Source organism: Charadrius vociferus, unplaced genomic scaffold, assembly GCF_000708025.1.
Source record: "Charadrius vociferus isolate BGI_N301 unplaced genomic scaffold, ASM70802v2 scaffold139, whole genome shotgun sequence".
NCBI lineage: Eukaryota > Metazoa > Chordata > Aves > Charadriiformes > Charadriidae > Charadrius > Charadrius vociferus.
This window is the reverse complement of record NW_009650169.1, coordinates 81134-96199: the sequence shown is the minus strand read 5'-3', so window position 1 is coordinate 96199 and position 15066 is coordinate 81134. Positions and strand designations below refer to the sequence as shown.

The 15066-nt window shown below is 42.9% G+C and overlaps 1 protein-coding gene across 1 annotated transcript in view; it reads left to right on the top strand.

The window, feature by feature from the left end:
- EHBP1 (EH domain binding protein 1) overlaps positions 1 to 15066 on the top strand; it is a gene marked incomplete at its 3' end in the record, with an annotated part of 225619 nt that overhangs the window by 136726 nt on the left and 73827 nt on the right. Inside the window, exons 11-12 of the mRNA XM_009892512.1 lie at positions 10878 to 11056; positions 11695 to 11743. Coding sequence (XP_009890814.1) covers positions 10878 to 11056; positions 11695 to 11743 — 228 coding nt within the window. The remainder of the gene's footprint in view (positions 1 to 10877; positions 11057 to 11694; positions 11744 to 15066) is intronic.

Here is a 15066-nt window from a genome sequence, read left to right as displayed (position 1 = left end):
TGCTCCGGCTTTCTTTGTGGTTTATTTCCCCCCCCCCGATCTTTCCTTGGGCTCATCTTCCTTACACCGCGTCACGCAGAAGTGAACATAAAATTTCTGCGGCGGCTTTATTGATGCCGAGTGGGGTGGGAGAAGGCGGTACTTGTCTTGCAAGCTTTATTCCTGCCCGTACATCTCAGTCTGATGTTTGCCTTTTTCACAACAGCCTGATGTTGTTGACTTATATTCGGCTTGAATAGACTGTTTCCCCCACATCCTTTTGTGAGCTGTTACCTAACCAGTTCTTCCTCATCCTGCATTTATGTAAATGATTACTCCTTCCTATGTTGCACTCGTACCTATTGAATTTCACCCGGTTTTCTTCAGACCTTTTCTCCTTTTTATATGATCGGAGTCCTTCTCGTGCATTTGATGTCCATCCCAGCTTTGTGTCTAGAGTATCATCCACTTTCCTAATTCAGACTTTCAACACTGAACCCAAGAAATACGCTTGCAGAACCACTTTTAATACATAATAATTGCAAGAATCATTTAAAACTAGGCTTGAATGTGGTTTTCCAGCCCGTTTTGCACCTATGCTGTGGGAGTCTCGTTAAGGCTGTGCTTTCTGTGCTTCCTTATGAGAGCATCTTGAGAGACGATAAAAGAGCTTAACTACCATCATCATATGTTATCTGCTGCTTCTTCCCTCCCTGCCCCGCTCTTCTAGAAGGAACTTGGACTGGTTGTCGTGATTTGTTGACGGCAAATGTTTGTGGCCTGTCTCCTTTTTAACTTTCACGTGCTAAGAAGCAACTTAATTACTTGTTCCACCTCTTTTTCGTCTCCTTGTGGTGTCCCTGCCCAGGGCAGGGGGTGTTGGAACTCAGTGATCTTCAAGGTCCCTTCCAACCTAAACCATTCTATGATTCTTCTGATTTGTCTTTTTTTTTTTTAATGCTTTTAAAGACTGGAAGGGAACATAGTCTTTTCCTGCTCTTCTACTATCTCACCTATCTTCAAGTTTTCAAACTGACCATTAATTTCAGGTGTTGTTTCCTATTGGTTCTGGGATTACGTTAAATGCGTTCAGCTGAGCTGAAAGCACCTGATTTATCTAAGCTGTTTCCACACCTGGCTGAAATCTGACCTTTTTGTGTCTGATCTAAGTAATTCTAGTCTTCAAGTCGCATCTGACTTGCAGAATAAAGACAGATGAAGAAAAAAGAAAGGCATGAAGCTTTTCGGATGTCTCCCCATCATCTCTGGCTAGCTCCTCCTCACCGCTGAGTGGTGAAGCAATATTTTTATTAATCACCACCTTGTGATTCTTTGCATAGAGTGGGCTGCCGATGCAGGAGTTTATCAAGGCTTAAAATTTCCTTGTTTCCATTAAATTCTTGTTTAACTGTAGCTATCCTAAGGAGCTTTCTTGAGAATAGCCTGATGTAAGCTCATGGACACCAGCCCCTCGTGCAGGATTGTAAAATATGCTTCTTTTATTTCCAGCCTCAGCTAAGAGGTGTACTCTGGCCTGCAGAGGCACCACATCAGGTTCTGTCTCATCAATGCCAGGCTTAAAAATACCGAGTTCTCTAAGCCCCTCCACGCACAGAGATTGTTTTCCTTTCTTAGTGCCATACCTGCGCAAATCTGGCACCTGTGTTGTGTTCTCAAGTATTTCAAACAAAGATTTCTCGTAGGCAAAGACTAATGCTTCCGTAAATCTGCCTGTGGCTCTGCATTAGTATAAATGATGCGGCAGATTTAGAAAATAGGTGTCCATAAAGTTGCATGGAGCGATGTCACCTTAATGATGCGACATCAGAAGGCTGCCCGAAAAACACGACATCTGTTGAAATGTTCGGAATAGCGGGAGAATGACTTGCGTTTGTTTTAATGGCTAATGTCAAAAGAAATTCCTGCAAAAGCAACAAGAGTTCACTGTTTTTAGGAAGAATTGGCACCGACTCTCGCTTTTAGTTTGCCTTGTGCTTTCTTTCAGGAGAGATTCTCGTGACCTTTCCTGACAAGCTCTAACACTTCCATTGTTTGCTGCAGGCCTTTGAAATGTGGCAGAGATAGCCTTGGGCCCAGGGAGGTGCGTTTTGCTAGTTCAGTTCACATTTAACAAAGTTAAAAGCTTTGAAAAATTGCTATTCTTCAGCTGTGGTTTAAGTTGCTTAATTCTGGCAACCTGCCCGAAACCCTGAACGTTCCCGTGGTGGCGCAGAGCCAGGGATTGTGAACCCGCAGCATCCTGGTAGCTCGTCTGGGCTTCCAGCGCAGATGACATGGGGGCAGAGACCTCCACGGGCCACCGGGGTGACCGGAGGAAGGAAGGTGGACACAAGGAAACCACCCGTCGTCTTCCAAGAGCAGAAAAACGAGGCCCCATCCCTGCGTGTGACCTGTTCAGACTGTTGCGTTACAAATCTAGGTAATCATCAGAGAATGAGCTCAGCCTTTGCGGCTGCTTAACGGCATGAATTATATACCTTTTCCTGTCTTGTTTTTGTTGTTTGTTTTTTTTTTTTTAATTGAAAACGTGTCATTCAAGACGAAGGTTATGCGACCTCAGGGAAGAGAAGCCAGAGGAGCCTCGGCCGATCCTTTTATAGTAGTTGAGAAGGAGCTCCCTATGACTTTTTTCTTTCATGGTAGTACTGACCATCAGGTGAAATTGCACATAAGTAACCAATTCATTATGTTGTCTCAGATTTGTTTCTGCTTTCCCACCTCATTAACATAATCTCCCTGCCATTAGCTAATGAATTTAGGGCTCCTCAACCTGGTGAGGTAGCTGCCCTCGCTCCTGGGCGGCACTGTTATTCTCTATTAAGAACATCCACAGGGGGAGGTAATCTTCTCAAAATAAACAGTCTGTCTTGTTCTTAATTAATTCCCATGAGCAGACAGGCTCCCTGTCCTCTTGCCCAAATGAGGAAATTGTCCCGTAGTTGATGTGTTGTGGCTTGTGGTTCTGAAGGTTTAGAGTTCAGTTCCTGAATACTTGGGGGTTTTTTTATCCTTTTAATCCCCAACGATGAAAACCAAACCAAAACCCTAAAAGGCTGTGCTAAGAAAAATTTACTTCATTTACCAGGCAAAGTAAAAGCCAAAAGGAGGCTACTAGGTAATTACAAAAATTACAAAATGAAGTACTTGGCAGTTACGAAGCTCTCCCATCCTCGTGCACTGTAGGTTGTAGACACGTATATGTTTCAGTCGTATGACCACATACCATGATTTTCTGCCGGACCGCTTCTGCAGTGCTCAGAGCAAAAGTAATCAAACCCTGTAATAGCAGAGGCAGCTGTCTGCAGAGCTGCCGTTCTATTTTGTCGTAGGAGTTGGAAGTTGTTTAACGAAGCATGGTCTCTTCGTTATGCCACAGAGTGCCTGGACAGAACTCGTGACATAGAACTGGTGTGTGACGCTGAGCAAGCTATGGATTGATTGTTTGAGGGTACAAATGATGTGTTCCTGTCTTCAGGGTGGGCAGGTCTTAAACTTTGTTTTAACCTGTCCAAGGTTGGAAGTTGGATTTTGGTTATTCTGAGCACTCTGGAGTGTGGCAGCTTTGGTGGAATGCTGTGGATGTGTACTGAATCACGGAATGGTCAGGGTTGGAAGGGCCCTCTGGAGCCCCCCCAGTGCCACCCCCTGCCAGAGCAGGGGCACCTCCAGCAGCGGCACAGGACGGCGTCCAGGCAGGTTTGGAATGGCTCCAGAGGGGGAGACTCCCCCACCCCTCTGGGCAGCCTGGGCCACTACTCTGCCACCCTCACAGCAGAGAAGGCCCTCCTCATGTTTAGGTGGAACTTCCTATGGTCAAGTTTGTGCCCGTTACCTCTTGTCCTGTCACTGGGCACCACTGGAAAAAGGCTGTTCCCATCCCCCTGGCACCCTCCCTCTGGGGATTTATAAGCACTGATAAGATCCCCCCTCAGTCTTCTCCAGGCTAAAAAGACCCAAGTGCCTCAGCCTTTCCAGATTGACCTTGGGTAGCATCTTTGAGTTCATATAATAGTCAATTCACTTATTGGCTGAAGCAAGTTACTTAATTCTGTTTCCTTATTTGTAAAATACCAATTGTGGGTCTCTTTATCCTGTCAATATATTCGTTCACCCGTTGCAGGGTGCCCTAGTGTGATGGCTGTCACGCCGGAGACGACGGGCAAGTTGAAATGCTGTGTTTGATGCAGCATTTGCATCATACTGCTTAAATGAGGCTGTGCCGGACGCTCTAAGTTAAGGCTAAATAAATAATGAGCAATGACTTTCTTTGCCTTGAGCAGTGAGATAGGCACAGTGCGCGAAGAAAAGGGTAGTGATGATTAGAATAAAACGATGCTATCATCGTGTTTGTTTGTGGGGATGGGCAAGGAAAAATTACGTGGATGAAACTCACTCAAGCACGAGGGACCTGCTAAACCTTACAGGCTGGGACCAGAAATGCCGGCGTGTTGAAGGGCATCCATTGTGTGTATGACTCAGCCGTGTAAACTGGGTAAGTTTAGATGGGAGGTGGTGAGGGAGAGTGGCAAACAATAGCTGTGGCTGTCTAGGAGAGGGACAACAGTAATGGGGTCTTGTGGTGTGTGTGCGCTTCTTGATGGCAGGTGTCGTCTTCATCGGTTCTCCCTTGGGTCCAAAGCGTTGGGTTAAACACGGCATCACACAGCTTATGCCGTGGGACCGCACCGGCTGTCCGTCTCCAACTAGTAAAGGGTAAACACGTTGAAAGCACTTAACACCTCCCCTCCAATTATTTTCAGAGGCAAATCAGGGTGGGATTTAACCTGGCAAGAAATTGTTGTGTTCCCCAGCACGTCACTCCTCTCCACAGTGCTGTGGGCAAACGGGAGCCTTTGGCAAATGGGGATGGATTTGGGAAACGGCGGAGGAGGAGAGCAGAATATCCAGGCGGCTTTGATCGCTTGCTTTTTCTTCCCAAATTGAGAGGGTCCACCATTCTTCTTATCTAGAAAGCAACATTTATTCCATATCCTGGTGTTTTAGGTGGTACATATGTACTCGAGCTGCCTTCCTTTCTTTTCCCTGGAATATTTTGGAAAAGCTCTTTCCAGCCTCGTGGCCACCAAAATATGTAACAGGCAACGGAAAACCCTTTAGAAATGAAAATAATTTCACCTGCTTGACCAACGGCGAACTTCACCTTCCCCCTCACCTTGCCAGGTTCAAACAGGAAGAGCATCGCGTCGGCTCAGGCCGATGTCTGAAGGTTAAGGTTGTGATTGAACATGGACTGGTTCAGTTGTGCAAAAATTAAACTTGTAAAAGGATAAGCGATTAAAAGCTTATGCCTAAGCCTTGTAAGATAAGAGTTTGTTGTGCGTTGCGTACCCACGTTAGCTGTAGGCACAATCAGAGGAGTGAGGAAGCAGAGTTTTAAGATGTCCGATGCTGGAGAAACCTGGAGGTCGCCTAAATACTTGTTATTAATCATATATAGGAAACAAATTCAGGGAATCTATAACTCGTACCGAGCAGCTGGGTTTTTAGGTCTTCATTTTTAGGGGCAGGAAGGACTAGGGATGTTTTGTGTAATCATACACCGTGTCACGCAAATAGAGAGCAATAAAGTTCAAGAACGTACTCCTGAACGGCCAAGTTTGACTTGTCAGAGTAACAGGACAGCACAACTCCTAACGTTTCTTCCTGGGAAATGTGTATTTTCTAATACGTGCATGCACTTCCCTTCCCAGAAGCAAAGAGCAATGCCACTTGTATTTTGTTGTGTCGCTGAAGCCATCATAACGTTATGGTGACCTGCTGCTTAAAAAGTAACGAACTAGCCTAAGTAAAGAACATCTCGGCACAGCTGGGTCATGAGGATGCTTTTTCCATCTTTGGAATAAAATCAGTTTTATTCTATCTTTGTAGACTCGATTTCCGTATTCTATTTCGCTCCTGATACTAGTTAAAAATCAGCTTTTGACTTGTGCCCAGGTTGTTCCACAGCCCAGAATAAACAGAACTGAATGTACATTGGGCACGTACAGACCTTGCCAAAGGCATAAATTCTATTAAATGAGCCATAATCATTTTACAGTTCTCCTGGGCTGAGCAATTCCTATGGGTTGTTTAAAAAATAAAATTCTTGAGTATCATCTTGATGATAGAAAATTACCTATTTGACTGAAATGTATTCGTTTGGTTTATAGTGCACCTTTATACCGTTTTTCAGACCGCTCAGTTCAGCTGAGCCTTCCAAACTTTTTCGGCATCCAGCTGCGCGCCGCGCATTTTGTCTCACGCAGTTGTGTGTTCCTTTCATTTACCTTATCTTGCATTTTAATGGTTTCACAATTTTCCGTGAGCCTAAACAGTGCTGTAGTTTTGATCGGGGTAAGGGAAAATCCCTTTCATTTCACTCAGTCAAATAAGGAAGAGACCGTTGCCTGTACTTGCTTCTTGAGGACCGTAACTTGTTTGTTGATCGTTTGTAGGTCTTCCCTATTCTGATTTGCAGCCCTATCTCAACCTCAGCTTCCTCTCCTCCTGCAGTTAATTACCTTTCCTAGGTTGTTCTCTCAACTCCTTTCCTCTTTAGAGAGTTGTGTCCGTTAATATAAATATAATATAAAGCTCAAACCACGTAAGTCTTCCACCTACCTTCCCACAGCTGTTACCTACCTTTTTTTTTCCTTACTCCTCTCAGCATCTTTCGCTTCCAGCCTTCAACAATGCTTCTTGCTCTCTTCAAACTCCTCCACTCCCATGCAACCTGTCAACAAGCTCTTGAGAGTTCCTTCGACTGAGCCCCTGAGATCTTCTCTCTGGCTGCTCCCTGTGTCTCGTAGGAGGGCTTGGCCATCTCCCCGTGTTCCCATCGCTGCTTCCCCTCTCGATTTTCTTCTCCTGAGCGTTGGCCTGTGTATGTCAGAGGTGCAGCAGAACCCCCACTTTGCAAACCCCCAGAGCACCTGGTGCTGTGTTCCTGAGAGCAGCAGAGCAATTATTTTAACTATTTTGAAATGTAGGGATTCAGCCTAATATTTAAAGCTACGGTCCTGCTGTTAACATAGAGTAATGTTCTGATGGGATAATGTCCCAAGAGGAAAAATGCATACACTATAAAACTTCATTAAGCTACTAGATCATCAAATCATAGAATGGTTAGAGTTGGAAGGGACCTTGAAGATCATCAAGTTCCAACCCCCTGCCCTGGGCAGGGACACCTCCCACCAGCCCAGGTTGCTCCAAGCCCCGTCCAACCTGGCCTTGAACACCTCCAGGGATGGGGCAGCCACAGCTGCTCTGGGCAACCTGCCACAGGGGCTCCCCACCCTCACAGTGAAAAATTTCTTCCTAATATCTCAACTGGAAGGGGCTCTGAGGTCTCCCCTTTTTCGCCTTCTCTTCTCCAGGCTGAACCCCCCCAACTCTCCCAGCCTGTCCTCCCAGCAGAGGGGCTCCAGCCCTCCCAGCATCTCCGGGGCCTCTTCTGGCCCCGCTCCAGCAGCTCCGTGTCCTTCTGCTGTTGGGACCCCCCGAGCTGGAGGCAGCACTGCAGGGGGGTCTCCCCAGAGTGCAGCAGAGGGGCAGAATCCCCCCCCTCACCCTGCTGGCCACGCTGCTGGGGATGCAGCCCAAGGTGCCAGTGGCTTTCTGGGCTGCCAGAGCACATTGCCAGCTCAACATCTAGCAGAGGAATAAAGTCAAGAGACTTCAGAGCTTCTGTTGACTCTGAAACAAAGATATCCTGAAGCTAGTGCTAAGTCCAGCTGATAAATCCACCCCCACGATGCTGCATGTAGATCTGAGCTAGCGTGTGAAGGACCAGCTCTGGAACCTCTGCACTTGCCGTGCGGTTAATCCACAGCTGGATAAAAATCACTTCCATTGGATTCGGTAACCTGTGGATCAGGGAGCAGATCTGGCAATCTGTTATGGGTATCTCCTGCTTTTTAGTGACCCTTCCAAACGTGTTCTCAAGGACTTTGACTTTTCAACCCAAAAAGCCAAGTCATGACTGCGGCGTGGTTTAGAAGAGTTGTGTAGTCCGTGCTTTAAAGAATTATGTAGGGAAAAGCTAATTAAATTTTCATTTCATTTGATAAGTTCCTACCAATCTCGTAGAGCAAATATAAGCTGGAAATGGGCCCTTGGTAGTAATTGTGTTTGCACCGAACCTGTAGCTGATACGTACAAGCTATAGGTATCAAAAGAGAATGGTTTTCATAATGATGCTTCCCCCAAAAAATCAAAACTAACATTTGTTAACCCTTCTGAAGGGTTGGCAAGTGCCGGTGCACAATTTGGCCGTTACTCGTGGATCTCCAGTGTGTCTTGAATTGAATGCTTTTATCGTAGATGAAATAATGAAAGCTTTGACCCAGGAGGCGCGTGAGCATAACATTATTCTAACGTGAACTTCACCTTTATCCAAAAAAACTTGGAATACCAAGTCTGGAAAGAAAGCTCTCTGTAATTTCTGCTTTATCAGCTAGAGAAGAGAAAACGGTGTAAGTACATTATGCACATCCCAAATGTTGCGTATTCCGAATAAAATACTTTTAGAAAATCTAAAGTAAAAGGAAGGAGAGACGTGGGAAAAAAGCTCCAATTTAAGTATAGATTTTCAAGGAATTGTATTCTGGATTGTTAAAATTTGATAATTTGGAAATAAAATGCAAAATGCTTCTAAATGTATTGATTTAATAGCTTTGGACATCCTTTTGTAAAACCTAGGTTTAAAATCAGTTACATCTTTGGTTTGTTAGACATGTAATTAAGGCATTTGAATGGTTATACTGCCTAAGGCTATTTCAGAGTTAACTGGAAAGTATTTAGGTGGTGACCGGAACATTTAACATATCTGGAGAGACTTTCAGCAACAAGTATCAAGACTTTATAGTTGACATTTAATATACCTGCTAAATAGTGCTCTGTGGTTTGAAGAAGTAGTCCTGTGCTTTAAAAAAATCTGTTAAAATATCATTTTTCCACATCTTGACAGTGCTATTTTAATGATTTTCTCCCAGCGGAGTTATTTCCATATGTAGAATTTAGATAGCAAATATATTTTAAGTAATGTAGTACCTTAAATTTGGGGCCAGTGGTTAGTTACTGTTTTTTTCGTCAAGATACAAAAAAACAAAACAAAACAAAAAAAAAAAAACAGAAGAAAACCCTGATCTTAGTTACATCACTCTAAATCTGGGTAACTGTCTGGCAGCTCCTAAGCAATATTTGTCTCTGTGATTAAAATCTGATGCGCAGTGAAGAAAGTTTATCATTTAGTGCTGCTTTTTCTTCCCTAGTTTGTATATCCCTGTTAAGATGTTAATTCGGCATATTTAGAGATCTTTGTCTCATCATTAACGGATTTGTTCGTGCTGATTTGAATCGTTGACGGGATTAAAAAAAAAAAAAAACAACACCACTTTTTAACAAGTTATTTTGTACATACAATCCGGTATTTAAAAAAAAAAAAACCCAACAACTTATCTCAGCAAGGTATACGTTTTGCACTTTGTAAATGAGTTGGCAGTGCTTCTATCTGATGATGAGGTAGGTGTGTTTATAAAACAGCTTCTTTGGGCTGACTGTCACGGTAGATGAAAAATTACTTGCCTGCTTCTGTATATAGATATATATTTATTATTTTTTTTTACCCCCCCAGAAGGGGTGAAGACATAAATCAGTTGGGAGGTAGCCGCTAATTGCTTAGCACTGACGCGCTTTAGTCAAGTGGGGGCATCGTTGGTCTTTCACAAATAGGCAATATGGCCAAAAGGATTTCCTTGTTAAACTGAAGTGGCTGTGATAGAGTAAATGACTCGCTCTATTTTTATCTTAATTTGGGGACTCTCCGGCTATAAGGTGCCTAAATAGCGTGTTCGTTCTGTATATGTGCTTTTAATTACCCTCACGTTAAACAATAAGCAGGCCGAGTTCTCTATAATTCAGACTTTGGATTTATGTCAGTCAAATAATTCTGTCTGTTTAATTACATCTAAGAAGTTTTTAAAGTGATGGTGGTTTTGCTGGTGAAACGAGCGTGTATTTCTTGAAAACATTGGCTGGAATTAGTACGTTCTCTGCCGAATTTGGGAAATGGCGGACAGGCTGCCAAACACTTGAAATATTTTATTCCCTTTTAATTCTCGGTGCATGCAAACAAAAATGTGACTGAAAACGTCGAAACACCCTTTAGGAAAATGGTTGCTATTAGCTAATGATACTTATTAGAAACCACCCTCTGATAACGATTTATGGCCGAAATTCCCTTCCCACGTAGAAAACCCAAAGCCTGGAAGAGGAGGCTCTTAGGGTACGGTTGGCTGTTTAGAAGCACCGTGCCGTAATCACCTTTATGCAATTGCGTGCGCTCGAAGAGGAAGAGCGCGGCCGAAAACTTTGGGTTGGAGCCTCTACGAGACGAATGCGTTAATCATACATCGCCGCCGCCGCCACGTTGATCCCAACACCGTGGTGGTAGATGGCAACTGGTGGTAAACTCTGCCCCGACCACGCCTGGCTTTTGGGATGCTTATCCGTGGCTGCACTTTGGGAAATCTTTTTAAGGGTGCATGTGACGAGCCGTGCAGCACCGTGCCCTGAGTATTTAAGCACGGGGTTGCCACTGGGACAGTTCTTGGCCTGTTCTTCGACGTGGATATGGAATCCCATATATCTGCATCATCTGGAGACAAGCGCCAAGGGCAACGACTGGAGATAATAACTTGCGATTTGTGTCTTTTGCAAGTTACAGTCATTGTAAACTGACAGCTGTGAAGGACCTAAACTCACATCAAAGGGTACAGATCATCTAGTTAGGTCAATTAATGTTAATTCTCATCTTCCATTAAATTCTTTTATCTTCTTCTCTTTTTTCATTTCTTTTTTTTTTTTTTCTTTTGCAGCCGAGCCCAATACCAAGTCCTGTTTTGGGGAGGAAGCCAAACGCGAGTCAGTCACTGCTTGTGTGGTGCAAAGAAGTCACGAAAAACTATAGGGGAGTGAAAATCACCAATTTTACTACGTCGTGGAGAAACGGTTTATCCTTTTGTGCAATATTACATCACTTTAGACCAGACCTAATGTAAGTTGTGTACTCTCTGTCTGCGTGAACTAACTCTCCTGGGAAATAGGTTTAAAGTTTATGTTAAAAAAAAAGACATTTCAGGTGTTGAACTGTTTTCACCCTTTCCTTCAAAGCAGGGGAGCATCCTTTCTAAGAAAAGAGATTTATGAATGCTCAAACTTTACAACCTCTTTGCTCTCCCTTGTTGCCCAAACAATTGTTTCTCCCCTCTCTGTGATTTGTTTGTCTTCTTCTTCATCTTCTACAAAGAACTGACTTCAAGATGATTATGAAAATTGTGCCGGTGTTGAAATGAGATGAGAGGAATAAGCCTGTAGCTCTTTGTACGCTGACAAGGACGGATTACCTCCTGGTAAATTTGGTTGTCAAGGCCGGCCTCTAGTCCCTGCCTTAACTTCTTTTTTTTGTTAGATGGAAAGCTTCAGGCAATGAAACATGTAATCGGCGTTTGTTTATTTATTTATTTATTTATTCCTTTAATTTTCCACCCTATTAGTTTTGTTGATTGAATTGCTGTGAAATTGCTGGTTTACCGTACGATATTATTGTGTGTCAAATTTTTAGATTCGGTTTGTTTTAAAACTGCTGCTTTTATCAAATACCGTACGTACCCACTGTGCCATTTTCCCCCTCAGTGACTACAAGTCCCTGAATCCTCAAGATATTAAAGAGAACAACAAAAAGGTAAGAACTGCCAGGGGGAGGGGGGGGAGGAAAAAAAAAAAACCACAACAAAGACGTAGCTTCAATTTGGGCTTCACCGCGGGTTTTTATTAATTTTGGGAAAGCGCGGTTGTTTTGTAAGGTCATAACTGCGGCTCACAGAAGGTATTCAGCCTCCCGCCGTTCAAATCGGATGCATTATTGACTCGCGTTTGTCATGGGCTTTAACATTCACAACAAGTGCGAGGCAAGTTCCAGTTTAATATTTGTACGGCCTCCATTAATGCTGGACGCGGGGGAAAGGGCTGGCCGGCCTTCTGCCAGTGCTCCTCTGCTTTTTCTAATCAGCCACGTAATTAAAACGAATGACAAACGTCACTGCTCTTGCTTTGGCGTACGGAAGACTTCCCTTTCTGTTGCTCCGTGCACCGCTCACGGTCAACGTTGCTCTGACGGTGGATTTTTGTGTTTATAAAGATGAAATTGCGCACCTACTTTTACACTCCCTGGGCGAGCGAAGCGCTGGGAGTAGAACCTGAATTTTTACGTGACGTGGAAAGTTCAGGATAAAAAGTGTTAAGACGATACTTTGCAAATAAACCAAAATATCCGAAAAATAGTTTATAGCATCATACCGGCCAGCTGTTTGAAACCCCTCTCTGTACCTTTGTGATGCAAAGGTGTAAAAAGTTTCTCTGGAAGAAGCGGGAACTCGGTTTGGGAATCACCAAAAGACTTTTTATTTCTGCTCACCGTTTTAGACAAAACCGGTTTAGTTACAAACTTTGGTTGAGCCCTAGGGACATGTTTAGAAATGATAATTTTCATGTGAGTCACTGATAATAAAATTGTTCCTGAAGATCATCTGAAAATTGGTTTTAAGTAGCTGGGATTTTACTTTGATGCTGCTCTAAAAACACGCAATTGAATTGGGATGAATGTATCAAAATACACTTTGCATAAATGAATTATGTGCGATATTATAGAGCAAATATAACTAAAGAGTGTCAGATCGTAGAGATGCGGAATTTCTGAAAGCGCTTTATTAAAATTCATTTGTGTTTAAGGTAATTATATTTTAATGTGCCTGCACACTTATGCGTTAGCCAGGGAGTTACTTGTCTTTAAAACAGTACTTAAGTATTCTAAATAATGAAATGTCTCTGAGCTACTGTTATCTAATGAGTAATTTGGCCAATGATATCTTTTTCATAATAATACAGGGTCTTATGATGACCTAAGTGGATTATCCGTGACATCGCGGTGTTTTCTGTGCCCATATGTTTTTGTACTTCAAGTTTTGTTGAGCGTCCGGGCTAATTAAGCCGGATTATAAAAAAGAAAAGACTAGATTATTAATTAAAGACGGTAGCGGCTACGATCAGTCATCTTTTCTTTATGAAACTGTGATGGCAAACGGTGAACTTTGTAGCCCGTCCCTCTACCAGCCTATAGTTCCCAGGATTGAAGAAGTCACGATTGTTGTTATTGTGCAGGTTTGGTTGGGGGTTTTTGGGGGTTTGGTTTTTTTTTTTTTTTCCCTTTCATCGCTCGGCAAGCCGTCTCCTGACAGCTACATTGAGGATCTCGGTCGCTTCCTGCAGATTTATTTCCTGCTCTCACACAGTTCTGCCTGATAACCGCTCCCCCCCCTGCCCTGGGTTGGAGCGAAGGCAGCGCCGGCGACAATGGCTGCCTAGAAATTCCGTGCAGATAGGTAACACATTTGACAAGGATTCCTCCTAACCAATTAAAATAACATCTCTGGGTGAATAGGACAATTTTCTTTGTCTGAAGCATCTCTTTTTTGTCTTTTTTTTTTTTTCCCCTCCCAGGAAAGGTGACTGTCACCATAGATTAAAGATCAACCCATAAAAGTATATATCTTTTAGAAGCTCATGACCTTGTGTATATTTTAATGATAAAAAAAAAAAAAAGAAGATATCTTAAGGGACAACTATTTCAGTGCAATTACTGTGTATAATTACGCATTGAAATGCGCTGTTACAAAAAAAAGAGCACATCTTCAGAGTCTCTTTATAATGCACACGAGGCATTTGCCAAATCGGTGCTGCCACTGATGCTGAATAAAAAAGGGTATTTACCTGTGACATCTGATCTCGGCCAATATGTCAGTGCGGTACATAGTTGGGAAATGGTTGGAAGACTGCCTGTGGTGCTTGTGCTGACGGATCCCAATTGATGTCTGTCAATCAGCTCGTCAGTAAATTAAAAAGAGAAAAAAGAAGAAAAAATTAAACCCCAAACTTCATCAGGAGATAGGTAGATGGGTTTAGTGTCCTGACTATACATACGTGTGTATGCATTGTCATTTCCACAATATAATTACACCTCTGAAAAAAGACAAACCCCAAAACAACCCAAACAACTACTCCAGGTTAAGTTAGCATCAGTCCAAATTCAGATATCTTTTTGGTGCATTGTGCTCATTGCAAATTCAAATTTCTGTGAGGAACAGAGGAGAACCCGGGATTATCTTTGAGGAAATTAGAAATGTTACAGAGACACCTTCCCAGCGGAGCTGAAGAGCTGTGGTTCTACTTAAATGTCATACATCTCTCTCTCTCTCCATGTACCCTTCCCATTAACATTAACCAACTGATTTTATTTACTGTGTCCATTTGATTATTAGTAAATAGTAATTAAAAATGTGTATAAATTACAGCGTACTGGCAGCGTAGTCCCTTATCGAGAATAGCAATTTCTCATATTGCTAATAGCGTGTCCTGCACTTTAATCATGTAAGCTACTAAACTACACTTGGCTGGAGCTTGGAGGGGATGAAAGGGCGAGAAGTGGAAGGGCACAACGGTGTGGTTCTAATAATGAACTTCTGGTTTTAATTATTTTATTGTGCTTGTTTCATTTGAGGGATTATTGTGTGGAAATAGTAATTTATCTTCTGGATGTTTGGTTGGCACTTTCAGTTTTTGTCATGCCCCTTCCCTTTTTTTTTTGCCTTTTTTCCCAGTTGTTGACTGTTTCCACTAAATTCCTCAGTATGTTGGAACTCGATTGTCTTGACAAAATATTCCATTTTGCAAGGAAGGAATCCTTTTAGAATATGTGTCCAAATGGAAGAATTCAGAATTACAGGGATAGAATTGAGTTAAAATGGAAAAAAAAATTCTTTGCCTTTAAGCTGGCAGCCATATTTTTTATAACCGGTGTTCATGTTCACTTCTGCTGTTTGATTCCACAAAATCATGAGCACATATCTAATTGCCTGTGTAGGAGTTGCCCGTTGACCTCGGTAGGATCATGCTGAAGCATAGTTAAACATGCGTGTAAACATTTGCAAAACCAAGGCTTACTTATGCCTC